Here is a 25,040-nt window from a genome sequence, read left to right on the forward strand (position 1 = left end):
CAATCAGACAGAATCTATTCCACAATTTTATTGCCGTTGTATAAATGCATTGATAGTAACTCACCTGTGTTTACAAAATATGTATTTAAGAAAGTGCAGTTTCTAAAGTAAGTGTTCAGTGACGTGACATCCTCAAAATAACAATTTACAAACAGTGAGTCTTGAAAGACTACAGACTTAAACTTCATTGCTGTGAACCTGCAAAGTATAAACACAATGTATCTGGGTAAGTAGCAGCATTTATAAAATGTTCTTATCAGTAACAGTCATAGTTACATATAAACATAGACATATTTTATACTGTACCAGGTGCGTGGCAATAATAATGCCATATATCTATACAAAATATAAAAACAACTGTTGTCAATGCTATAACTGCAAATACTGAATGTGTGTATCTAGCAAGTGACTATCATAGACACAGTTAGCAGTTGGGGGTTAGATTCACAAAAGTCTCCAAAGCAAAGGAAATTTACGATTGGATTGTCTGAGACAGCAAAAGTAATATTTTCAGTGTTCCATTGATATGATACAATGTAGTGGTATTTTACACATAAGGGGAGATGTATTAAGCACTGAAAAAGGAGGAGAAGCTGCCCATAGCAACCAATTGACTTCCAAGTGGCATTTATCAAGTACATTCTATAAAATGATAGGTACAAGCAGTGGCGTCACAAAGTGGGTGTGGGCCGCACCCGGGTTTCACCCACCGAGGGGTGACACCAAGGTGTTGGCTCCCCCTCAGTGACAGGAGCAGAGTGTTGAACTGTAGCATTAAGTGCAGCTCTTGGCTCCTGTCACAGTGTGGGAGCCGGCACTCCGCACCTCTGGCACCCCCTACAACCCCAGTGATGATACCCACGGCATGGGTCGGGGTTTGGGCAGCGAGGCCACGCCCCTGTTAACGAGGCCGCACCCCATCCACGAGGCCATTCCCCCTTTTCGGCTGCATCCCACCCCGCACCAGGTGTCACAGCGGAGAGGGACTCCACTGGGTACAAGCTGATTGGCTTCTTTGGGCATCTTCTCCACTAGTCCACTTTCACTGCTTGATACAGTACATCAGCCCCCAGGGCTGCCATCAGAAATTGTGGGGCCCAGTACTGACAAAATAGGTAGGGCCCCACGGAGGTATGCGGCAGAGGTGGGCTTAGCTGTGGATAATGGGGGTTGAGCGATTTCGGGGGTGGGGCATAATTGGTGCGTAAAACAGTTTAACAATTCTGAAAGATTGAGCTTTTGGGGCAGTTGTTAGGGAAGGCTGGTTGAACTAGGGGTAGCAAAGGGCATGGAAGGCTGACTAGACTGAGCGAGGGGCAGGTAGACTAGATGGACTAGGGATAGGGCGCAGGGAAGGCTGGCTGGCTAGACTGGGGGGGGCGCAGGGAAGGCTGGCAGGACTTGGGCAGGGAAGACAGTCTGGCTGGACTAGGGGTAGGGTGCAGGGAAGGTTGGCTGGACTGGGGGGCACAGGGAATGCTGGCTGGACTGGGGGAGGGGCGGGGAAGGCTGACTTGCTGTACTAGAAGGCCGGCTGCCCTGGGGGGGAGCGGGCAGAAGAAGGCTGGCTAGGCTGGAGGGCACAGGGAGGGCTGGCTGCTCTACAGCCCCCCTGTAGGAATGTACAGTAAACAATGTAACAGCTGCTGCCAGACATGGCTGGGTGTTCCTCTTCTGCTTCTAAAGCGTTTCATAGATTTGCGGAGATGTCGGATACATAAGTAATCACTTGTGATAAAGATTGCCAAGACTATATATGTGGTACAACGGCAAGGGATTGTTCATATAAGCACAGGGCAAGGTCAGTCAGCATCTCGGGTGGTGGCAGCGGCCAGGAATACACAGGAGGCAGGCACTGGCAGGTTGAAGGAGCATTGGCTCACCGAGCCAGCCGCGAGCCAATCACAGCTTGCGTATCGGCAGCCGCTCCTGATTGGCTGCCGTTCCGTGAGCTGTGATTGGCTCGTGGCTGCAAATTTCTAATGGCGCTACCGCGCTGAGCCTGGTGCGCCGATGCCTGCCAGTGCCTGCCGCATGGCCTGTGTATTCTTCACCGCTGCTACCCAGGCCCCTCTCTGTCCGGGCCTAGGACTGGAGTCCCGACAGTCCCCCCCTGATGGCGGCCCTGTCAGCCCCATACACTGGTAACATCTTTAAATAACTGGAGAGAAGTTTTCTTATTGCTCACCTGTCACTTATATGACAAAAAAGCCAGAATTATCAATAAGGCAACCTAGGCAACTGATAAATTAAATAGTTATGGGTGGTGCCAGAGGTTACCCTATAACTGCAGTCTAAAAAGAATACAGGGCTTCCCAGACTCTTGTGGGTATATAAAAAGAAGGATTCTCCTGCGCTGGAAGAGGCCAAGATACAAATAGTTACTTTACATGAATGGGGTCTTTGACACTATACTGTGATCAGACCTCTACCCTTACTCTCCCATATAGATAGAGCTAATGTGTAGATTGGGGGAGGTCAAAGTAATTATCACAACTATTAAACAATTGGGTAACACCTTAGAACCATTAATAAAAAATGTAATTCAATAATAGAGGGTAACCCCTTAGGCTCAAATAACATTTATTATATATACTGTAAAGTTATAAGTGGCTTTAAAAGTACAAAACAATTTATGTCATGGACAAACGTAATATTGAAACATATGAAACGTTTTTGCTATTTACAGACAGTATAATACTTTAGACCTCTCTCATATGGGCATATCCAATTGCAGGCAAAATTTTGAAAAACCTCACAGCACTGGGTTTTTCACGCAGCTGCAACGTTTTTCCTTTTATTTGCCAGGTAGAAAATCAGTCTCAGTAATTTCTATAGGAGTTACTACAGCTAATTTCTCACATGCCCCAGAGCGGGTCGCTAAAAATGTCGGTGACCCCTTCAGAACCCCTTGGACACTACCCAATGACTGATAAGGCCAATGGAAGTTTCAATTAGCCTAATTGGTACAATAATTACATGTCATTACTGGTTGTTAAAACCAATATTGGGATCATTTTACCCGAAATTATTATTCTTTGGAAATTTTCGCACACAAAATGAATGAAGGCATTTATTTAAATGAAAAATAATTTCTTTACTATCTTTTTTTTTTATTTGGCCAAAAATTACCCCAAAATAACCTTTTTTTCTACTTTTTTTTTTTGCATCTTTCCTTTTCAATAAAATGAAAAACATTATCTTTTTTCTAATTTGTTTGCTTTAAAAAAAATGCACAAATCAGCCAATAAATGCATTTTATATTAAAAAAACAACATATTTTTCTTTGAAACCGTAACAACCATTATTTTTGTTATGCATTATTGTACTTTCATATGACTATTTCCTGATTGTTTACCCTGGGACTCCATTTTATTCTTGTTAGTACAGTGTTAGCACTACTACTAGAAAGTATGTCACATTAGACAGATCATTATACACACATGTATATTTTAGTGATCACCAGCAATTTTAGGGTGTTACAGTATGTTGTATAAGCAGGGAAATATTTCTGCTTACAAATTACATGCAGTTTTATTGTAATGAAAAGCATTGATAGAAGAGATTTTGTATTGCCGCATATCGCAGAGATACAAAATCTTCTATCCTCGCTATATATTATTAAGATGTTGCTGTGGCAGCTGAGCAATGCTGGGTTGCCAGGCAATAATAACACCACATTGGTAAGCACAGGCAGATGTAACAAGTAGTGGAGAGTGTGCAGAAGCGAAGTTGCCCAGAGCAACCAATCCACTTTGATGTAGCATTTATTAAGTACAGTCTATAAAATGATAGGTAGAAGCTAGAGATGAGCAGCTCGGATTGCTTGGATGAGCAGCGGCATGGGTCTTCCCGTCTGACTCAGGTTCCACTTCCAGGCAAAACGTCATCCTTGCGGTGTCGGATTCTTGCGGGTTTTGGACAGGACTTGGTGCCATTTCCCTGTCAGGCAAGCTGCATTGTACTCTGCTGTATAGGCTGTGCTATGTCCAGACTCAGTCAGGGGTGTTAAGAGCCGGCCTGGACCCAGGTGAAGGGGGGCATGTACTAATCCCAGGAGGTGAGGCCACACCCCCTCTAAAAAAAAAATAGAGAAAAAACCCAAGTTGCGCGCTGGGGTGGGCCCCCCAGCCCGGCGCAAATCCATGGGGGGTGCATGATCAGAGTGATTGCTCCCCACCACAGGCATAGAAGACTGCTGCAGCTGCTACTCAGCAGCCGCGAGTAGTCTCCTACTGCAGCCCAGCACACAGCAGTGTGTGCTGGGCTGCTGATAGGTAGGAGGGGGGAGCAACATCAGACCCAGGCCCTTGCCAGGCCCCTCCAGCAAGTACCCGCTTCCTCCCCCTCTCAGCGCCCCTGGGCTCAGTCACAAAGTGTGCTGCTCTTAGTCATGTGTAATGTGTATAGGGGGTACACGCTGCTGTACTCTGCTGTATATAGGCTGTGCTGTGTCCAGACTCACAAGTGGCTGTGCTGCTCTTAGTCAATGTGTATAGGGGGTGCATGCTGCTGTATGCTGTGCTGTACTCTGCTGTATATAGGTTGTGCTGTGTCCAGACTTAAAGTGGCTGTGCTACTCTTAGTCAATGTGTATAAGGGGGGCATTCTGCTGTATGCTACACTGTACTCTGCTGTAAATTGGCTGTGCTGTGTCCATCAGTAAAGATGTTCATGTGCATATAAAGGCCTAGTTATTCAATGCAGTTTGAATTGAGCTGCAACATCAAAAAAAAAAAAAAAAAAAAATTATAGTTAAATTCTATTGTTTGTACTTTTTGGTGCGCTTTACCCTAGTGCGCGTTGTTAACATGCATATGTAAGCCCTGTGACTCCACGCTGTGTGAGCCATGTGCTATTTTTGAAGTTGAACTGGGCAACTTCTATACTTGTCCTCTTCTCCACTCTTTTCACTGCTTGTTACATCTACCCCTATATCATTTATTTCACTAAGTTTAAAAGGAAACAATGCTTTATTCAATTAAAGTATTTTATCCTGTATGGCCCCAGTTATCACCATCCTGAGATGGCAATAGTGACTACTGTTGTAATTGTACAGCTGAGAACCCTTCTAAATACTGTAGGAGGCGCCGCAAAGTTTATCACAGATGACATAGGGCAACAGTTTTTCTAGGATTCAAGGTTTGATAAATAAGGAGACGGCCTATAAAAAACAGCCATTGTCGCTGGATTAGGAGTTTTCTCCCTTTGCTAAGCAGAATGATTATTACATCCTGTTTTATTTTTCTAATTAAGCTAGTTGCTTCCAAAAATTGAAACAACAAAAATTAACATGGTTTTTAAGCTCTTGAGCCCACCAAAGAGATTCATTCTGCATCTATTCACTTGTGCTTCAAAATGGGCTACTCCTGCCTGCACTGGAACATACTAAATCAGTGTATGCTATATATATATAGAGAGAGAGTGGCTGTGTCTGTTTTTGAATCTTTATAAAATAATCCAATTTTCAGATTTGTCTTTGTCATCATCTCCCAATTATGTTTTAGCACATTTCTGGAATAAATAACATGATCTACCATACGCTGCACTGCTGCCTGGCGTGGCAGTTGTGATGCTGCACTGTTAATACAGTACCTTGCTTAAACCAACGTATCTATATTATAGCTGTAGTCTATGCTATAAAACAAATGACTGACAGAATTATTATTACATGTACCAACATCACATGCACTGTTATATAGGCTTTTGCAAGGAGAAAATAAACCAATTTGTAAAGAAATTCCATAGATTTTACTCCACACCAAACCTGCTGCATAAGACTGCAGCCGCTGTAGCCCATATTTCTGACACACATGTGTAACTACACCATGAGACACATGACCGGGGCCGCCATCAGGGGGGGACTGCCGGTACTATAGTCCCGGCAGAGAGGGGGCCCGACCGGCAGAAGAGTGCATAAGGACTAGGGGTATTTTGAAGTTGGTGCCAGCAGCGAGTTTATCATAGCTGGTGAACAGCTCCTGATTTGGTGCCAGGCGCGAGCCAATAAAGCTCGCGAACTGGCAGCCAATCGAAATGTTGCCAGTCCTTATGCACTCTGCTGCTGGCCGGGCCCCCTCTCCGTCTGGGACTGGGGGTGAGTGTAAGCAGCAACGAGGAGCAGCAGCACGGCAACCACCTGCCTCTGAGGAGAGGCTGGCCGGAAGAGAGCAGCTGGGGGAGGAGGGAGTAGCAGCGGCGGGGGAGAAGCTACCTACAGCCGCCGCCCATGCCATATGAAGAGGAAGAGGCTGTGGGGGATCCCACTCCCATCCAGATATTCCTGGTATAGAGACTCCCATTATCACACCTTCACTTTGCTCTCAATCTCTCACCCTGCACTCTCACCCTGCACCCTCAGCCTGCACTCTCACCCTGCACCCTCAGCCTGGACTCTCACCCTGCACCCTCAGCCTGCACTCCCACCCTGTACCCTCTGCCTGTACCCTCAGCCTGCACTCTCACCCTGCACCCTCAGCCTGCACTCTCACCCTGCACCCTCAGCCTGCACTCCCACCCTGTACCCTCTGCCTGTACCCTCAGCCTGCACTCTCACCCTGCACCCTCAGCCTGCACTCTCACCCTGCACCCTCAGCCTGCACTCCCACCCTGTACCCTCTGCCTGTACCCTCAGCCTGCACTCTCACCCTGCACCCTCAGCCTACACTCTCACCCTGGACCCTAACCTTGCATCCTGGCCCTGCACTTTCACCGTGCACCCTCTGCCTGCACTGTCACCGTGCACCCTCACCCTGCACTCTCATCGTCACCCTGCTCCCACACCTTTCTCTAAACTGGTTTACCCACCAATTGATGCCACACCTCCACTGTAGCTCCACCCACATTCACAGCAACACCCATCTCTGACAAACTGTCCCCCCACCCGCCCAAAGTAAGGGGCCATGTCTGTTTTGCCAGTCTGGGGCCCCACAATTTCTGATGGCAGCCCTGCACATGACACATGGAAAACACCACATACAGTATTTATCTACTACTGACTATTACAGGTTACCTATAATAGTCACTGACTACTATAGGTAACCTGTGATAATCCCAACAACATTTCCCATTTATACACAAAAATCTACCGCTACACCCCCTGAATGGAAATATATAGAGAGTATTCTGACTAAGGCCCGTATTCTATTAGAGGCGAAAAGTCGGAAAGGTTTCGCCTGACCGACTTTACGCCTCCTTCACCTGTTTCAGAGGTGAAAACATTTCGTGCGCGCCCCTGCTTTTCGCCCTATTCAGTTCCAAACCATGCTAAAACGGAAACTGGCGAATGCGGAACAGGCGGAAGATACTGTCAGAAGTGGGGACGTCAGTCTGTACCCCAAAAAAAGATGCACAAACATAGGGAATCAATGTAGATGTGTACTAATAGCCCTAATAAAAGTGTTTTGTGGGTACTTAAGCAGTTTAAATTGCTTCTTATTAGCGTCTATGCAAAAGTAGTGAAGAATGGCATAAAGCAGTAATTTTAGGAGAAAATAATTAGTCCTGTCATATTTGGGGTACTTGAAAACGAGTGCAAGCATATTTAAATGTTTCTAAAGTTAACTTTTAAAACATTTCAAAAACGCACCTGCTACATGCACCTGCAATCCCAAAAACACCTGACCCATCCTTGCAGACCCCCCAGAGGTCTATTTCGCTAGTTTTTATGCTTGTCCCCTCACTTTTTACTTTTTCGTCCATAAAATGAAAGTACTTTTTTGGGGTGTTCTTAGTTTGTTTTTTTCTTCAATATTTGGCCTTTGAGGGACTGTGCCAAGGGTTCTAGGTCATTTCCCCACGTTTGCACCCCAAAATAAAGATTTGGCACTTCTTTTCACCTACTATTCATAGGCGAATCTTTTTCGCCTATTACATTGCATTGAGTTTCCGTGTAAGCGAAAGCCGTCTGGAATTGAATTTGGAGATAAGTTCCGACCAGGTGAAAAGCGGCAATAGGCGAACCTTTTTCACCAATTACAGATTTTCACCTCTAATTCAATATGGCCCTAAGCCTTAAATACCACTGTGGGGAATATACCAACCCACAAAAAAAAATAGAGCAATAGATAATTCAAGTAATTCAAGGCGCTGTCAGATCAATGAATTTAATCACAATATGGACAATAAAATACACAGTAAAGATAAAATACAGTTGTGCACTAAGCCACTTCCCCAATAATGGATCCATATGCGGGAAATATCTGAAAAAGTGAATAGAGAAACCTCTCTATACCGCATCCAAAGAAAGGCAACACAGTCATCAATTTGTATCCAGCAGAGAGAAATTGTATCTAATATGTAATTTTATGTTTCTTCACTTTAAAGATGAGACATTTTCACATAGTTGGCAGGGACGGACTGGGGCTGTACATCAGACCTGGCAGTTCGCCCTGTGCACGCGCTCTCGTGAAGGGGGCGTGGTTTCGTTTCAAGGGGGGCTTACCACGAGTCACGGGTCCCTGGCCTCATGGCATGCCCCCCTCTCTTCCTGGCCCACTGCCGCCACCCCTTCCTTCTCCCAGAGCTAATATCATGTATCCGACGGAGTTGGTTGGATGGCAGGGGTACTTCCGCCCTCTTCGAACCAGCCCTGAGAACATCAGCCCTTCTGGCAAATGCCAGAACTGCCACGTGGCCTATCCGGCCCTGATAGTTGGTATATATTTCACGCCATGCTCATTAAAAAGGAAACCCATATAATAATAAAAAGCATACTTTGTTCATCTGCCCGAGTTGCAAAAAGGAAAATGGACCTGATACAGCTTGGATCGCAGTTGCTAATACGCACGCAATCGGCCGATTGTTGCATACTGCGTATGCTTATGCATTGCAGTGCGCGAACCGGCCACTGTGATCGGCAGTGACTATGCAGACCCATCGCAGAGTGATTGACATGAACTGCCGGTTGTGGGTGGTGACGGAGGGGTGGTTGGGGAAACGTAAGCGTGCCACTGTGTTTGTTCGGCGTTGCATGGACATACATAAATTATGCACTGCGATGCCATATGCAGCCTGAGGACACATAGCGTGTGATGAGGTTAGCAATTTCTGAGTAAAGGTCAGAGCTTGTGCAGGTGTGCGTGAGGCTGCGAAGGTACTGTATTGTACCAATGTTTTCACAGTCTTGCTAAACGTTTCGGATGTGTGTAAGGTAAAGTGGGCGTCCTTATGTAGTGCAGCGACGGCATAGCGATCACAATGGATTAGCATACTATCGCAGTTGAACTGCGTGCGTAATCACTATTGCAATCGCAGTTGCGATCGTTAGTGAATCAGGCCCCCAGTCTCCACTTGATACAAATATCTGACATACAAGGATAAAATCACTTGTTTATATGGCTCATAAAAAGTCTCATAGACCAGGCTCCATAATGCTTTCTCACACGCAATTCATATGGAGAAGATTTGTACCATCTATAGACGGCAAGCTCGCCAGCCTGCCTGCTATTTTAATCCGTCCCTCATGTGAGGCTGCAGTGTTTGAATGGAGCTGGTAAGCAGTGATACAGTAGTCAGATATTTGTTTCTCAACGCCGCCTCTCCGGACTTGCGGCTCCAGTTGGAAGCGACCAGAACGGGGTGATGTCAACAGAGACCGGTCAGTAATTTTCAAGGATAGACATCTCTACGCATTTCTCTGCCTTTGACACTATCGGCAGCTTCCTCAAGAGACGGTCTCCTGAGGAAGCCTGTGAGAAAGCATTGTGGAGACTTTTTATGAGCCATATAAACAAGTGATTTTATCCCTATATGTCAGCTATTTCTATCAAGTGGAGACTATTTCCTTTTGCAACTTGGGAAGATGAACTGAGTGTGCTTTTTATTATTATATAGTTTTCCATTTTAATGAGCATTGTGTGAAATATATAGCAACTATGTGAAAATGTCTCAGCTTTAAAGTGAAGAAACATAAAATGACATATTGGATACAATTTCTCTCTGGTGGATACAAACTGATGACTGTGTTGCCTTTTTTGGATGCAGTAACAGTGAACTACAGCTGAGTAATGAGAGATTTATCTGTATTTTATCTTTATTGTTTATTTTGTATTTTATTGTCCATATTGTGATTAAATGCATTGATCTGACAGCGCCTTCAAATGACTTGAATGATCTATTTCCCATGTTGGATATATTGCCACTTCGGACACCTATTAGGGATGGCTTTGCAGCAGCGATTTCCCTACTTGCCGTTCTGTTATATGTGCGATTTACTGTATTATAAATCAGAATGAAACAACATAAATGAAAGGGAGGTAAATACTTGTCATTGATGAAGTCTCCATTTCTGTGGATCTGATTTTCCAGAGTAAAGTTAAAATTGTAATTTGAAATGTTTTCTCCATTGAAAAATTTTGCTCTCAAGGCATATTCATCTGCTTGGAGGTGTTTAATTACATCAGAGAACCAAACCGACAAACCGTAGTAGCTGCGAAGAGAAAAAAAGAGATGACATTGCTTGGGAAACAGATTTCCTGAAAGGAGCTATAAACTGTGCCTGCAATGTGGTTTATATACACACACGGCACATACACACACAGCAATACAATCATGGGTGAGACATTTTCCATTGTACATTAGACATGATCCTACCAATAAATCCTACCAATAAGTCCATTTAAAGACACGGCAGAAAAACATTTAGGGCCTGCATCAGAGTTAGGAGAAAATAAAAATAGGAGCAAAGTAGAAGCAATTTGCTCCCGGAACAAACCATGTTGCAATGCAAGGGGTGCAAACACATTTATTTTTTTGCATGCAAGGAAATTACTGGCTGCTTTTGCATGTAGCAAACTAATACTGGGAAACTTTGTTTTTACATTGACATTTACAATTAAGTTGGGACTCACCCTATCATAGTTCTAAATCAGCCCCACCTGCAGTGCAACATGGTTTTGCCAAGGTACAAATTGCGCCTTTTTTATTTTCTCCTAACCCTGAAACAGGCTTTTATTGTTAAAAATATCTGATTACAGATCATAGCTTTCAGCGATATAGTTAATACAGATTTATATTTTAAAGGATCTGATAATATATCACCCAATGGATGGTTATCTGCTTAAATCAGATATTGTATGTGGTGAATATCAACCTATCCTTTGGGAAAATATATCAGCATTTTATCCTATAAACTATTATATTACAAACTTTATTTTTCTGTGGTAAATGGTGCACAGCACCATCCGCTGACAGATTCGTAACGTTTGCCCTTATTACTCGTTTTCCCTTATTACTTAGGGCTCTATTTGCTACAATCCACATTTAAAATGAGTTTGTGGTATGATATTTCCGACTAAATTCGCATTGCAAATTTAGGAAATTTCACAGGGATTTGTGATAAAGCTCTGTCCCTGTGAATCCCCTCTGCAGTCTTCTCCTTGTATTTTTTGGAAACATACAGGGAGACTGTGTCTGCGCATGCACCCGCCGCCGGAAACTGTGACCCAGCAACTGCCCCCCCCCCTCGCTCAGATCACACTTACCTCCTCTGACGATGCTCCGGCGATGTTCTATGCAGCAGCTAACCAGGGTCACAGTGCAGGAGCCAGGAGACCAGCTGACCGGAGCCCCAGAGGACATCACCGGAGCACCGATCACCGGTCCCTGGATCAGGTAAGTCATGTTTTTTTTAACTATTTTTTTTACAGTGATCAGCTTGTGGTCTATTTAGACCGCACAGCTGATCACTGGCGCCCGCCCCTGCTCTGCCTGTTAGAGCAGAGCAGGAGTGGGGGAATCGGGGGAAACCCTGGATAACGCCATCTCTAGGTGGCGTTATTATCACAGAGCTTCCCTCTATATAATTTCACAATATATTTTTAGTAACTCTGGCCAGATCACATTTCCCATTACAATTATGGGAAATGCGATCTGCTTACTAAAAATATGTGATAATTAGGGCTTGGAGTAGAATTTTACGAATTCTACTCCAATTGCCCTTTAGTAAATTTATGTGAAACTATAGGGCCAAGCTTATTGAACCCTAAGCTTTGCCTCCTTTTTGAGTTATCCCATGTGTCTTGGTTTTCCAAGTTTTTACACTGTAATTCTGCACCTCAAAATATGTTGTATAGGATACAGTGCTTTCTTTGGAATTATATGCCTGATTTTGGGTTTTAGACCTGGAATATAAAAAAAGAGCAAGTGGTGGCTTTTAAAATATGGACAGCATAACCTTCATGTAACATGGGAGTTCTTAAATGTACAGGTCCTAAAAATGGGTGAATAATAAAAGTATCATAAAAGAGCTACACTACAGGAGTGGAACTTTAGTAAATTTGCTGCTAGCCTGCTACATTGTCTTGTCTCCATTGTGTGTATCTAACTATCTATCTGTTGTCATTCCATAGTGTTAGATTTACCATTCCTTAAGTGATCAAACCTGTTTTTCTGAAATTAATTTCCATATTATACACAGCAGATCACAGTATGCACTGTGGGCAGGAATTTTATTAGGCTTATTAAATCTTTATATTAATTTATCCAAGTAAGCCTTACCCAAATGACAGCGTGAGCCATACAATTGTCAGTTTGATTGTGTTATCTTTCACTGGGTAATCAAAGCACCTCATGAACGTTAACCATATCTGTAAAATAACATATAATATTAACAATCATGTAAGTAAAATGATAGACCTTATCACAATACAGCACATCTCATGACATAAAGATAAGGGTAATTAGTGGACTAGGTAATTACATGCTTTCATTTTAATTAATTTTCAGATGGAAGCAGAAATAGCAGCAGTGTAGGAGGGACCATTAACCGCTGGCCTATATTGAATTACCAAGATGCAGTAAGATTGATTTATGCCAAATTCCAAACACTACCGCTCATTGTGCAATCCAATACTGTATACTGCTAAGGTATAATTATTTTAGTAATGCTAATTTTTGCTGAATACAAGCGACATAGAGAATTTTATCATCAGCAAAATAGGTTTCTTAGTAGTTGTTTATCACCTTGAATTGCCAGTGTGCCTGGCATAGAAACAGCAACGTGACCAAGCTCTTCCCTAAACACAGAATCAGTATATAGAGAAATATTAAAATTGCACAAATGTTATTGGATTAAATGAAAAAAGTGTAAACACTAAGAGAAATAAACTTTATATAAGTGAATTTGTGGTCACTCAGTTCTTATTAACTCAGGTTACAGCCCAAAAGCATGTAAGGAGCTTGAAGAAACAAAAGAGGAAAAAATGCACAAATCCTATTAGGGATTGCAATGATAATTGTGGTACTGATATACATGTTATAGTATACTCATGCCCTATTCTTATTAGGAATTGCAATGATAATTGTGGTGCTGATATATATGTTATTATATACTCATGCACTAATCCTATTAGGGATTGCACCTATCATTGTGACGCTGATATACATGTTATTGTATACTCATGAGGCATTGAGAAGATTTAATTGCGTTTTTTAATAAGAGGTTTTGAAATTTTATACATCCAGTAAAACAATAAACAATACAGACACCAACTCACAAAAGAATATTGCATATGAATGGAATTACACATATCAAAGCATAACGCTGGTATATATACGGATAGCACATGTGGTAAACAGTATGAAATCCCATCACAACAATGACAACACAAAAGATAAGGGGCCTCACGGGAGTCGGGCGCCTGGTGTCCAGTAGAGCCAGCATACCAAGAAGATCAATATCATAAGGAGAGACTGGAACCTCTACTCCCCAGACAATTAAGTGTAATTAGATCATAACAATATCTGTGTATAAAGTCTTCATATACAAAAACACTTATAATATCTGACCTGAAGGCACCATTCAGGCCTAGCAACACAGAACCAGGGTAGCTGTAGGTTTTTAATGCTGCATCTTCTAGCATATGTTTAAGTCTACATAAAGGATCACCATACACACACACACACACACACATACTGTACAAGGACCACCTCATCACACTCAACAAGAGACCAGGCCATCCTGATGCAAACCCATGCACATGTAAAACCATCATATAGTGGGTGAGTACCAGGAAAATTTATAGAAAAAGTAACAAAAAAAATAAACATAAACAATTCAGCCATCATTTTCAAATTAACAGACTACAGACAACAAAACCCAACATCCCCCCCCCTCTGTATATGTTGGATATATGTGTGTACAGGTTGGATGATACAGCAGAGTTACTGTACACATCAGAGGATGCCCTGAGACAACAAACTTCTTGCCGGTGGAGTGTTACATGAGATACAGCCATACTCACTGTTATACACACTGGTTGGTTGGAGTAGAACAGGGTGTCATACAGCTTACCGGCCACAAAGTGTATGCAGCTACTGAGTACCGTTGCAGGATCCCTGGTAGGGCATAGATAATGCAGGTAATCTCTGAGGTCTCCAGGAGCTATGTGGAAGACTTGCATTTCGCACTGTGGTGCTCTAACACAGTGAACAAGATGGCACCATGCATGCGCAGTAGTAGCCTCGTTGACCATCTTGGTACAAGGAATGAAGCCTCCCTGGAGGAGTAATATGGAGTCTCCATCTTCAACACTATACTCATTCACAACACAGTATACCTGAAGCCCTAACATCAATCTAGAAAAATAACAACATCCAAAACAACCCTCCCAAACAGCTCAACCAGTATCCCAGGCACCACCAATTATCATAAAAGCCCAGACACTACCCAGGCAATCAGACTATGCATTAGGGAAACAGACATACATAAAACAGATACAATAGAGACAGGAGCAATGTTTTTAGAACAAAAACAGACAGCAGAATGTAGAACAAAAACAAACAGAAATAAAATTATATATTTAAGGGGCAAAGAGCCAGTAGAATCTAAACAGTATAAAAGTCAGGGGGGCCTATATATTAATCAGGTTTTTCATAAAATTATACAGAACTTTTACGCTTCTCGGCTATGTAACAACAGCCAAATGTAGGAGATTTCACAGAAATGTCAATGAGGAATGCAGTCTGACCCCTATGTTTGGTCCCTTTAGTTTACGCCATCCTCAGATGCCTATGGAGGCATATTCGCAGGAGAGGAATCTTTTGATCTCTCCCCCGCAGCCTCTGGCTGGCTCCCGAATCTGATACTGTGCACATTCACAGTGTCGATTCCCTGGAGGACTCTTTCACGGATGAGAGACTTTACCGATGCAACAGGAATCTAACTCACAGGGACAGTGGTAAGAATGTAAAAAAAAAATGAGTATACCTGCTGTGATGTACAACGAATAAAATTGTGACACAATTAACAATTTTTTAGTACATACAGTATGCCCAGTGCTATTTTTCAGCAGGAACTCAGGATCTCATTCAGAGTCAGTCGTTGCGGCCGCACGGTCGTACGCCACCGATGTTCGCTATACTGCGCATGCGTAAAGTTTGCAATGCGCGTGCGCAAACTAGCCGCTACAATCAGAAATTTCTCTCTCCTTGAACACAGCCAGGTCGGTAGTTTGAGTGACAGAATGAGGCGTTTGTGGGTGGTAACAGGGGAAGGTGCTTGAAAACGGGGGAGTGGAGATCCGAAAGCAGGCGTGCCTAATTATGCGAACGGAGTTTTATGGGAGTGCATACGGTTTATGGGAGTGCATAATTAACAAAGTAGCGTCATGGCACATGTGACATGGGAGGTTTTTACACTGACATGATCGTAGAGCTTAAGAGAGGGTATGGTCAACCTTAAGCTCTACGACCAGTTTCGATGGTACCCAATGGTCTCGATTAATCCTTATATGCCCGGAGATGACGTGCAATGTGTACGAGAAGGGGGCGTATTTTTTTTAATTCCGACTGCTTCCTCCCCTTGGTCGGCCAACTACCGATCCAAACTTAGGGACGCAACTTGCAAGGGAATCATTTGAATATCCGGCCCCTTTTCCCATACGACCGTGCAGCCGCTTCGACCGACTCTGAATGAGGTCCTCAGTTCCTGAACCTCTCATTAACTATGACGCAATGTCCTGGGTCAAATGTATATTCCATAAGATAAGTTGTATTTGCAGTGCCTTCTTTTCTAAATACAATTTGTATGTATATATATATATATATATATATAATACATATAGAATTGTTTTTCTATAACTCCACCCCCAGTAGCTCCATCCACAGTTCCTGAACCTATTTTTCCAGAGAAGTAGCCCTGCATATGCCCCATGGCCTTAATATAGTCAAATAGGAACACAGAGTCACTAGTCTCGGAAAAGAGTGTGGTGAGGGTAACAAGGAGGCACATAAACAGGTGCTGGGTTCTCAAAATAAAACAGTGGGGAAATGTCCCTAAAAAGGATATTATGCAGGATAATGGCAGATGAGCTTAGTCCATGCTAAGCCAGGCCACGCCCGAGAGGCTCTTTAAATTACCTATTGTAGGCAAGTCTGAGGATTTATTGTTATAAAAATACATTATATAAGTGCTCAGGTGTGCCAATTGGTATTTATATGTTGCATTATTTATAAGTTACATCTGATAATATAGTGCTAGAAATTATTCTTTGTTACGCTGGTTTCTGGGTAAGAACCCAACAGTTTTACTCTTCTGTTTTATGTTTCTATCCTAATATATCAATAAACTACAGTATATCTGGCCCTTATTTTTTCATTAGATACAAGATATGGCCAGCTGGCCTGGCAGTGAACTATAGATTACATCTAGCACACAACAATCAAAATGTTCCAGAAAAAGACCAAAACCAATAATACAAGGATATGAAAAGCATAAGAAAACAGAGCAAATCCATCAGTAACATGAATACTGGACATGTTGTCCTGTTAGTAGTACAGGGATATCAGAATAAATACAAATAAGCTGGGTAACAGATGTTAAATTGGGTACACACTGCACAGATATATCTGCAGAAGATGGTCTTTCATACACACTGGCTGTGGGTACCGCTGGCCGGGGGGGTGTGCCCCGCTCCCCTCCCCGCGGTCTCTAATGCATATCTACGGGCGGTCTGCCGACCGCCCGTACTCACTGCCCGATAGACAGATATATCTGTCGTCGGCTGTGCAGCACAGCCAACGCAATATGTCTATGAACGACATCGTTCACACACATATCGCTGGTACACACCGGCCGATGGACACCAGATATATTGGCCGATCACTTAATCGGCCAATATATCTGTCAGTGTGTACCCAGCATAGGGCCATATTCAATATGGGGCGAAAAGTCCATTATCTGCAATAATTTATCACCGATGACGTCATTTTCGCCTATTTCCCATATCCCCATATTCAATTACATTGACTTTTCGCCGGTGCGAAAAGTCAATGTTAAAAAACGGGGATAATTTTTCGGCAGTCTTTTGCTGGCGAAAAAAAGTGCAGAATTGGGGTTTAGGGGTGCAGGCTTAAAAAAAAATAGCCTGCACCCTTGGGAATGCCCCCTTAAAACGATCTGTGTAAAAAAAAAGTTTTTACAAAAAATAGGGACACAAATTTGTTCAATTTTGGGGTGGTTAAAAAAAATAATATGGCGAACAAATTTTAAACTAATAAAATAAATTCAGGGGGGGTTCCCAAGTATGCGGCAGGTGTTTTAAAGAATGCGGGTGGTAGCGGCAGGTGCATTTTTTAAGAATTTTCAAAAAGCACCTTAGGGACTTAAAAATAAACTTACACCCATTTTCATGTACCCCAAATTTGATGCACCTAGTTTTTTTTTATAAAAAAAACCCCTAAGTGCTCTTCTTCATCCCTTCTTGCCTGTCGGGAAAAAACACCTGCCGCGGCTGTTTAAAAAAAATACTTACCTTCCGCAGGCCAAAATGGGCGTAGCCATAATGATCCCCCATGTCTGGACATCATTAGGGGGGTCCCTGGATGCTTTCCCGAAAAGTCTCAAATTTTTCCGATACTTACCTTTCCATCGGGTCCCGTTTTTGCAGCTTTCAAATTGAATACGGGGATAAAGTGGGCGTGCGCGCAATACTTTATCCCGTAAAACCTCCAATATGGAGCGAAAAGTCCAGTACGTACTTTTCGCTCACATATTGAATACCCCACATAGTCTATTAAAATGATTGGATCACTCACAAAACAGAACCATGAATTGTCAAGATCATCAAGAGATTGGTTAGAACTTAGAAGTATCATAAAACAAAGACTAAACATGTGTGTTATGTCAAAAGCCTTTAATTTAAAACTTCTAAGTAAATAGTTAAAAAGCTAATTTTAAGAATGGGTAACAAAGCTACAGCAAGCTTTTAGTGCCGAAAGTGAATCTGAGAAAACAGGACCTTCCCTTACTTATTCATGACATTGGCAATGCTACCACATCGAGTTAAATAAAGTACACTCTATACCAGAATTTATCCAATAAATTATTTCAGCGTCAATGAAATGTTGATTATGCTCACTTTTCCCCATTACTTATTATACCAACATTGCTCCTAACAGTAGCATTTCCCTCTTTTGATCATATCTATAATCTATTACAAGTGACACATGTTGACATGTAGCTAAATGGTTACATGGTACAAGCTGTCTCTTAACTGTGTATGACTCATCTTACTCAATAATATTACATGTATGTGTTATTGGCTGTGCATGGCTCATCAGCCACAGTAACACCACGTCTATTGTTAATGACTTGTCACATGTTTGAGTCACCAAACTTAAAAGTCAAGCCATTAGACTACAGGTGCACTTGTTTATAAAAGGGTCAGCATGTGCCCAAGTCTGTCAATGTGTAATTGGAGCCTCACAGTGCTGTATGGCTGTACAGTACTTGACCCAAGAGAGATTACTACCATTACATATTGACTGCTGTTTATCTTGTATAACCTGTATCCTGTTATCGTCACTAAAACCTACTCTAACCATCTTGCTCACATCCGCTACGCACCTACCAACTTGTAGGCATCTGCCAACAACATGAACTTCACAGGCATTTATGGACCAGGAAAAGATTCACAAAACGTTCCTTAATGTTGATATTTGGGATTCTACCACCCCAGCTGAAAAATATTCGGTGAACTGCCCTGTTTCCACGAAATTCATAGTGAGTTCTTATGCATCCTAACCAAAGTCATTTATAACTGAATTTAATTCTGAATAGCTGCTGAAGAACTCACTGTGCCAAATGTAATAGGGTGAGAGTTTAGAAAATGTGAGTTTAGCAGTAAACTCTCACTTTGGTCGAGTTTTATCTTCAAAATGGGAAAACATCAGGATGAGATTTTAAATCTGTACAAAAAACAAAGAGCCAAGAAGGGCTAGTTGTTGGGGCACTCTTAAATCAAATTTAATAAAATTTAACCTTTATTAGTAATTATTAAAAAGCTGCATATTTTAATAGAATAAATGGATACGGCGAAATAAATATTCAAATAATTCTGGGTAATCATGCTCCTATAAGTTCTAGATTATTTATTCACATCATACAGGAGTTTTGTACCCGTTGTGATCCTGAAATCAACATAAACCAAATCAAATGTAATCACTTATGTCCCTGCTATTATACACTTAGTACCGTTCTGCTCCTAAATATTACCTACAACACCCAATATTCCCTGGTGGTCTCCCATCCAAGTACTAATCAGGCCCAATACTGTATAGCTTCCAAGATCAGACGAGATTGGGCATATTCAGTAAGGTATGGTTGTAGGACTATATAAACAGGAGATAGGGGGTCCTGGTGTAATATAGTTAAGGGCATTATGTAGGACTAACTCAGTATGAGAAGTCCGCTTTGATTAAACAATGGACATAAATTCCAAACAAAGTATTGCACCAGCATACTTTGATTAATGAATACATTGGTTATGTTACCTTCTAAAGTATGTATATCATATTCATATAGAAATATAAACATATGATCTAAATGCAGGTATAAGTAATGTCAGTCTAATAGTGCCTGGGGATAATCATATCACATGCAAGTTTGCTCTGTTGCTTTGTTCTTGGACTCTATTACATTGGCCAAGTTTAAAAAGTGTGAGAAACTGACATTTTCTAAACTCTCACCCTATTACATTTGGCCCACTGTGTGTTATACAGAAAAAGCAGCACAGTATAGGGGCACCTCATAGTAACTTTTTGAACAGGGAGTGGAAAGCTTCTGTGGGCAACGGGCAAAAAGAAATGTTATTTTACTTACACCGTACAGTTCTGTGCGAATCCTCACAAAGCATCTCTTATACCATGTCCCTGTGTCTGTCTCAATTTCAATTAGCTCATCTATCTGTTTTGGAGTCTTGATTCTTTGTACCTACAAAAAAGAAATTGATATTATTGTATATTAAATATTAAAGGGGATGGTCAACCAAGTTTATATTTAGAGTTGATGCTGTGCTAGGCATAGAATATTCTCTAACGTAGTGACTGTGCATATACTCACATGCTCCATGTACAGTAACTCAACTCCATTATTTTTATTGGTAAACAGGGTGCTGGTAAAGAATAATTAAAAAACATAAAGGGCATTAAAATAAATTAAAAATATTTGCTGCCATCTGTCTGAACTGTGCTCCCCAAGATATGTGCCAAGCTCAGCAAATTGCAAATACAGCCCAGTGTATGGTCAGATTCACTTGATCACTGGGTCAGTTAGCACCACTTTGAATTTAGCCCTTCCTTTTATGAAGCCAGTTAGCTAAGCTTGAGGCAGGAGCAGAACTATGGGAGACAATGAAGGCACCTACCGACGGGCTCCAGCTTTGAAGGGGCACCTCCTCCATTGTCCACAACATATTCACCCCACTTAGGGCTGTAACTATGTACCCGGAGTGTACCATCATGGCCGCCCAATACATGGCACCCCTTCCCGGCACCTGAGAAGCCACCATACACTAGTGGAGAGCTCCATGTCAGACCATCAGCTCCTGCCTTTGTCAGGGCCACCAAGAGCCGCTCCAGGCCCGGGTGACAGGGGCGTGACCACGCCCCCTTAGGAAAAAAAACAAACATTTTTTTTAGCAGTGCCCCTCAGTCTGGTGCACAGCCAATGGGGGACGCGATCAGCGTGATCACTCCCCCCATTGGCATAGAAGATTGCTCCAGCTGCTGCTTAGCAGCTGCGAGCAGTCTCCCACTGAAGCCCAGCACACAGCAGTGTGTGGGCGGCTGTGATGTAGAAGAGAGGGGTGGGTGGTGCCGGACCCTGGCCCCCGCCAGGCCCCTTCAGCAAGCCCGGGCCCGGGTAATTTGTACCTGCTCTTCCCCCTCTCTGCGCCCCAGGCCTTCGTCTATCTATAGCCTGTCAGCATGCGAATTGCTACATTACATGACAGCAGCTGTGACGGGGAGGGGGGCACCAAATTATAACATGCCTTCGGGCGTCTGGAATGAACTTATGCCGCTGGCTTGGGGAGTCATGATAATTTTTTCCCAGGAACCAGAATCCCACATTTAAAATATCTGGTTCTGCAAAATGTTTTTGCCTATTGCCCCCCTGAGGTGGCGCACACTCACATACACATCCCAGGAATTCCACTTTCATTCACATCAACTCATTATAGTCTCGTTAAGGATTAGGGGTTTAATTTATGTATTAAAGCCCCAAATCCTACATTTTCACAGGAATTAGGGCTATTTTCCAAAGCCCCCTCCTGCTGAAGGCTAGCGCCTGCTATCACAATTAGTGGATTTCACTGGGGGCATTCTACAAAACAATGGGAAGCCTATTTAACACAAAAAAATGCGGAACAAGTACCGCCACTGTCCTCCGATAGCTAACGCCATTTCAGGATGGCGTTAGCTGGGGATCACCACAGTAAAAAAAAGAAATAGAATGAAATGTATCAAGCATTTCATTTTGAATACAATAAGTCCCTCCACTTACCACATTCTTTATTATCGCCGTATGCATTTAGATTTGCGATTAAAACCTTAAAAAAAGAGCTGTGCTATGCGGTGCGAGAACTTCTTGGTTTATGACCAGGGAGTCTTCTGCACGGGGGACACAGGGAGGGTTCCTATTGATTCCTCTCATGGAATTATGCAAAAAATGGCCCATAGGCTTCTACTAGGCAACGCCTTCTATAGGTGGTGTTGCCTATCAGGTGCAAGCTTCAGAAATTATTATATAATATTAAAATTGTTGGATGGGACATGTTCTAGCTCAACTTTAAATCAAAGTGTAAAAGTAAAGGGACCTATCCATTACACAATTTTTTGAACGATCCGACTAAAACCAGGAGGTTTTGGAAGGATCGTTGAAAAAGTCGTCTAATGGATAGGTTGCAAACGTCCTGAGCCGCGTACTCCCGCGAATGACAAATTAAGTATTTTGCCGTTCGAACACACTGGTCAATTTCTGCATGTTGCTGAACGACTTTTAGAAAAGTCGTTCAGTGGATATGCAGTGAACAACCAATGGCAAACACATTTTTTTTAATGAATATTCACTCCAGTCATTAAAAATTTCCACTCCCTTGTCTGTTCAGTGACAATCCTTGGTCCTTGGTATTTAAATATATCTTTCACAAAGTCTTTCATGTTTGTGAAAGACTTTATGTTGGCAGGAAAAGCCTTTCACAAAAAAAGTTTTCTAATGGATAGGCCTCTTAAAGGGCTCTATTTATTAACATTATTTTTACTAAAATAAAGTGAGAAAGGGTGTTTTCACACCCTTTTCACATTATTTTAGTATCACCTAAAGTTACCACAGGGCAATTGGAGTAGAATTCGTAAAATTCTACTCCAAGTCCTAATTATCACTTATTTTTAGTAATCAGATCGAATTTCCCATAATTGTAATGGGAAATGTGATCTGGCCAAAGTTACTAAAAATAAATTGGGAAAAAATACCGGGGAAAGCCCTGTGATAACAACGCCACCTGGAGGTGTCGTTATCCAGGGTCTCCCCCGGTTACCGGACTCCTGCTCTGCTCTAACGGGCAGAACAGAGCCCGGAGCCAGCCCCAGTGATCAGCTGTGTGGTCTAAACAGACCACATGCTGATACACTGCAAAAAAAAGATAAATAATTAGCAAAAAAAAAAAACTTACCTGAGTCCAGGGACCGGTGATCGGGGCTCCGGTGATTTCCTCCCTCCGGTCAGCTGGTCTCCCATCTTGCACTGGGGCCTGGTTGCCACCTGACTGGGTCCCAGTGCAGGATGGGATGTCAGCTGACCGGAGCCACAGAGGACATCAAAGGAGCACCGAGCACCGGAGGTAAGTGTAATTAAGGGAGGGGGGCTCCTGGGGGGGTCATGATCGTGGGGGGCGGGGCTTAGTGACAGGGCTTATCAACTGCCGGTCGGCACATGCGTCGGCACTTGTCATGGTATTTTTTGTGAAAATACCATGATAAGTGTGCAGAGAGCATTCGCAGGGACAGAGCTTTATCGCAAGCTCTGTCCCTGCAAGGGATTTGTAGTAAATCCCTGTGATATTGGCTGAATTCGCAATGTGAATTCAGCCGGTAATATCACACTACAATCTGCATTCAAAAGCGGATTGTAGTAAATAGAGCCCAAATCCTGTTAAATGCAAAAGCAGGCTGTATTATCTCTGTATGCAATAATACAATGTCATATTTTCAACCCTGCAATGGTTCATCCAGGGGTAAATCTGCTGAATTTGCTTGCAACTATAAATGAGGTCAAATATGTATGCAGAGTAGGGGTGAGCGGGTTCGGATTTCTGAAATCCGAACCCCCCCGAGCCCCCCCGATCCGAGTCCGATCCGAATCAGGCTCGACTTTTCCCGCCTGACTCGGATCTGAAATCGAGGCAAAACGTCATCATCCCGCCTTCCGAGTCTCGCGGGTTTTGGATCCTATATAAGGTACCCGCGTCGGCGCCATTTTCTCACTCGGCTGTGGACAGTGAAGAGGGAGGGTGGGAGTTAGGGCTGTGTAGTGTAGTGTAGTGTAGTGCTGCTGTTGTCCACTACTTCAAAGTCCATAGGGGCTGGCTGTGTTGTGCTGTGCTGCTGTTGTTAATAGGGGCTGTGTCCACTACTTCAAAGTCCATAGGGGCTGGCTGGACTGTGTTGTGCAGTCAGTTCTCCATAGGGGCTGTGTCCACTCCAAAGTCCTGTGCAGTGTCCCAGTCCTAAAGGGGTGCTGTAGTGTTGTCCAGGGGGTGCTCTGTCCATCAGGGGTGCTCCCCCCAAGTGCTAAAAAAATAATATATTTTCTGTGTTTGTGAATTGTGTGCGCAGTAGCCGCACGTGCATCAACAAAGTAGTGCCAAGCGTGCGCCTGTGTCATAAGTAAAGGGCCGGCTGGCTTGACCGTTAAAGGGTGCTGTAACCCCCGAAAGTACACTCCAGTCCAAACCAAAAAAAAAATTATTTTCTGTGTTTGTGAATTGTGTGCGCAGTAGCCGCACGTACATCAACAAAGTAGTGCCAAGCGTGCGCCTGTGTCATAAGTAAAGGGCCGGCTGGCTTGACCGTTAAGGGTGCTGTAACCCCCGAAAGTACACTCCAGTCCAAACCAAAAAAAAAATTATTTTCTGTGTTTGTGAATTGTGTGCGCAGTAGCCGCACGTGCATCAACAAAGTAGTGCCAAGCGTGCGCCTGTGTCATAAGTAAAGGGCCGGCTGGCTTGACCGTTAAGGGTGCTGTAACCCCCGAAAGTACACTCCAGTCCAAACCAAAAAAAAAATTATTTTCTGTGTTTGTGAATTGTGTGCGCAGTAGCCGCACGTGCATCAACAAAGTAGTGCCAAGCGTGCGCCTGTGTCATAAGTAAAGGGCCGGCTGGCTTGACCGTTAAGGGTGCTGTAACCCCTGAAAGTACACTCCAGTCCAAACCCCAAAAAAAATTATTTTCTGTTTGTGAATTGTGTGCGCAGTAGCCGCACGTGCATCAACAAAGTAGTGCCAAGCGTGCGCCTGTGTCATAAGTAAAGGGCCGGCTGGCTTGACCGTTAAAGGGTGCTGTAACCCCCAAAGTACACTCCAGTCCAAACCAAAAAAAAAATTATTTTCTGTGTTTGTGAATTGTGTGCGCAGTAGCCGCATGTGCATCAACAAAGTAGTGCCAAGCGTGCGCCTGTGTCATAAGTAAAGGGCCGGCTGGCTTGACCGTTAAAGGGTGCTGTAACCCCCAAAGTACACTCCAGTCCAAACCCAAAAAAAA

At 43.1% G+C, this 25,040-nt stretch overlaps 1 protein-coding gene and 1 pseudogene across 1 annotated transcript in view; both read right to left on the bottom strand.

Moving 5' to 3' along the window:
* The window catches only part of SV2C (synaptic vesicle glycoprotein 2C), a 352,825-nt gene that overhangs the window by 12,732 nt on the left and 315,053 nt on the right, over positions 1-25,040 (bottom strand). The window contains exons 7-10 of the mRNA XM_088443732.1: positions 20,102-20,212; positions 12,499-12,587; positions 10,265-10,429; positions 65-198 (exon numbers count right to left, since the gene is read on the bottom strand). Of these exons, the coding sequence (XP_088299858.1) occupies positions 65-198; positions 10,265-10,429; positions 12,499-12,587; positions 20,102-20,212 (499 nt within the window). The remainder of the gene's footprint in view (positions 1-64; positions 199-10,264; positions 10,430-12,498; positions 12,588-20,101; positions 20,213-25,040) is intronic.
* Positions 19,493-19,611, bottom strand: LOC148508960 (5S ribosomal RNA; annotated as a pseudogene).

Source organism: Taudactylus pleione, unplaced genomic scaffold (assembly GCF_031769625.1).
Source record: "Taudactylus pleione unplaced genomic scaffold, aTauple2 ptg000333l, whole genome shotgun sequence".
Taxonomy (NCBI): domain Eukaryota; kingdom Metazoa; phylum Chordata; class Amphibia; order Anura; family Myobatrachidae; genus Taudactylus; species Taudactylus pleione.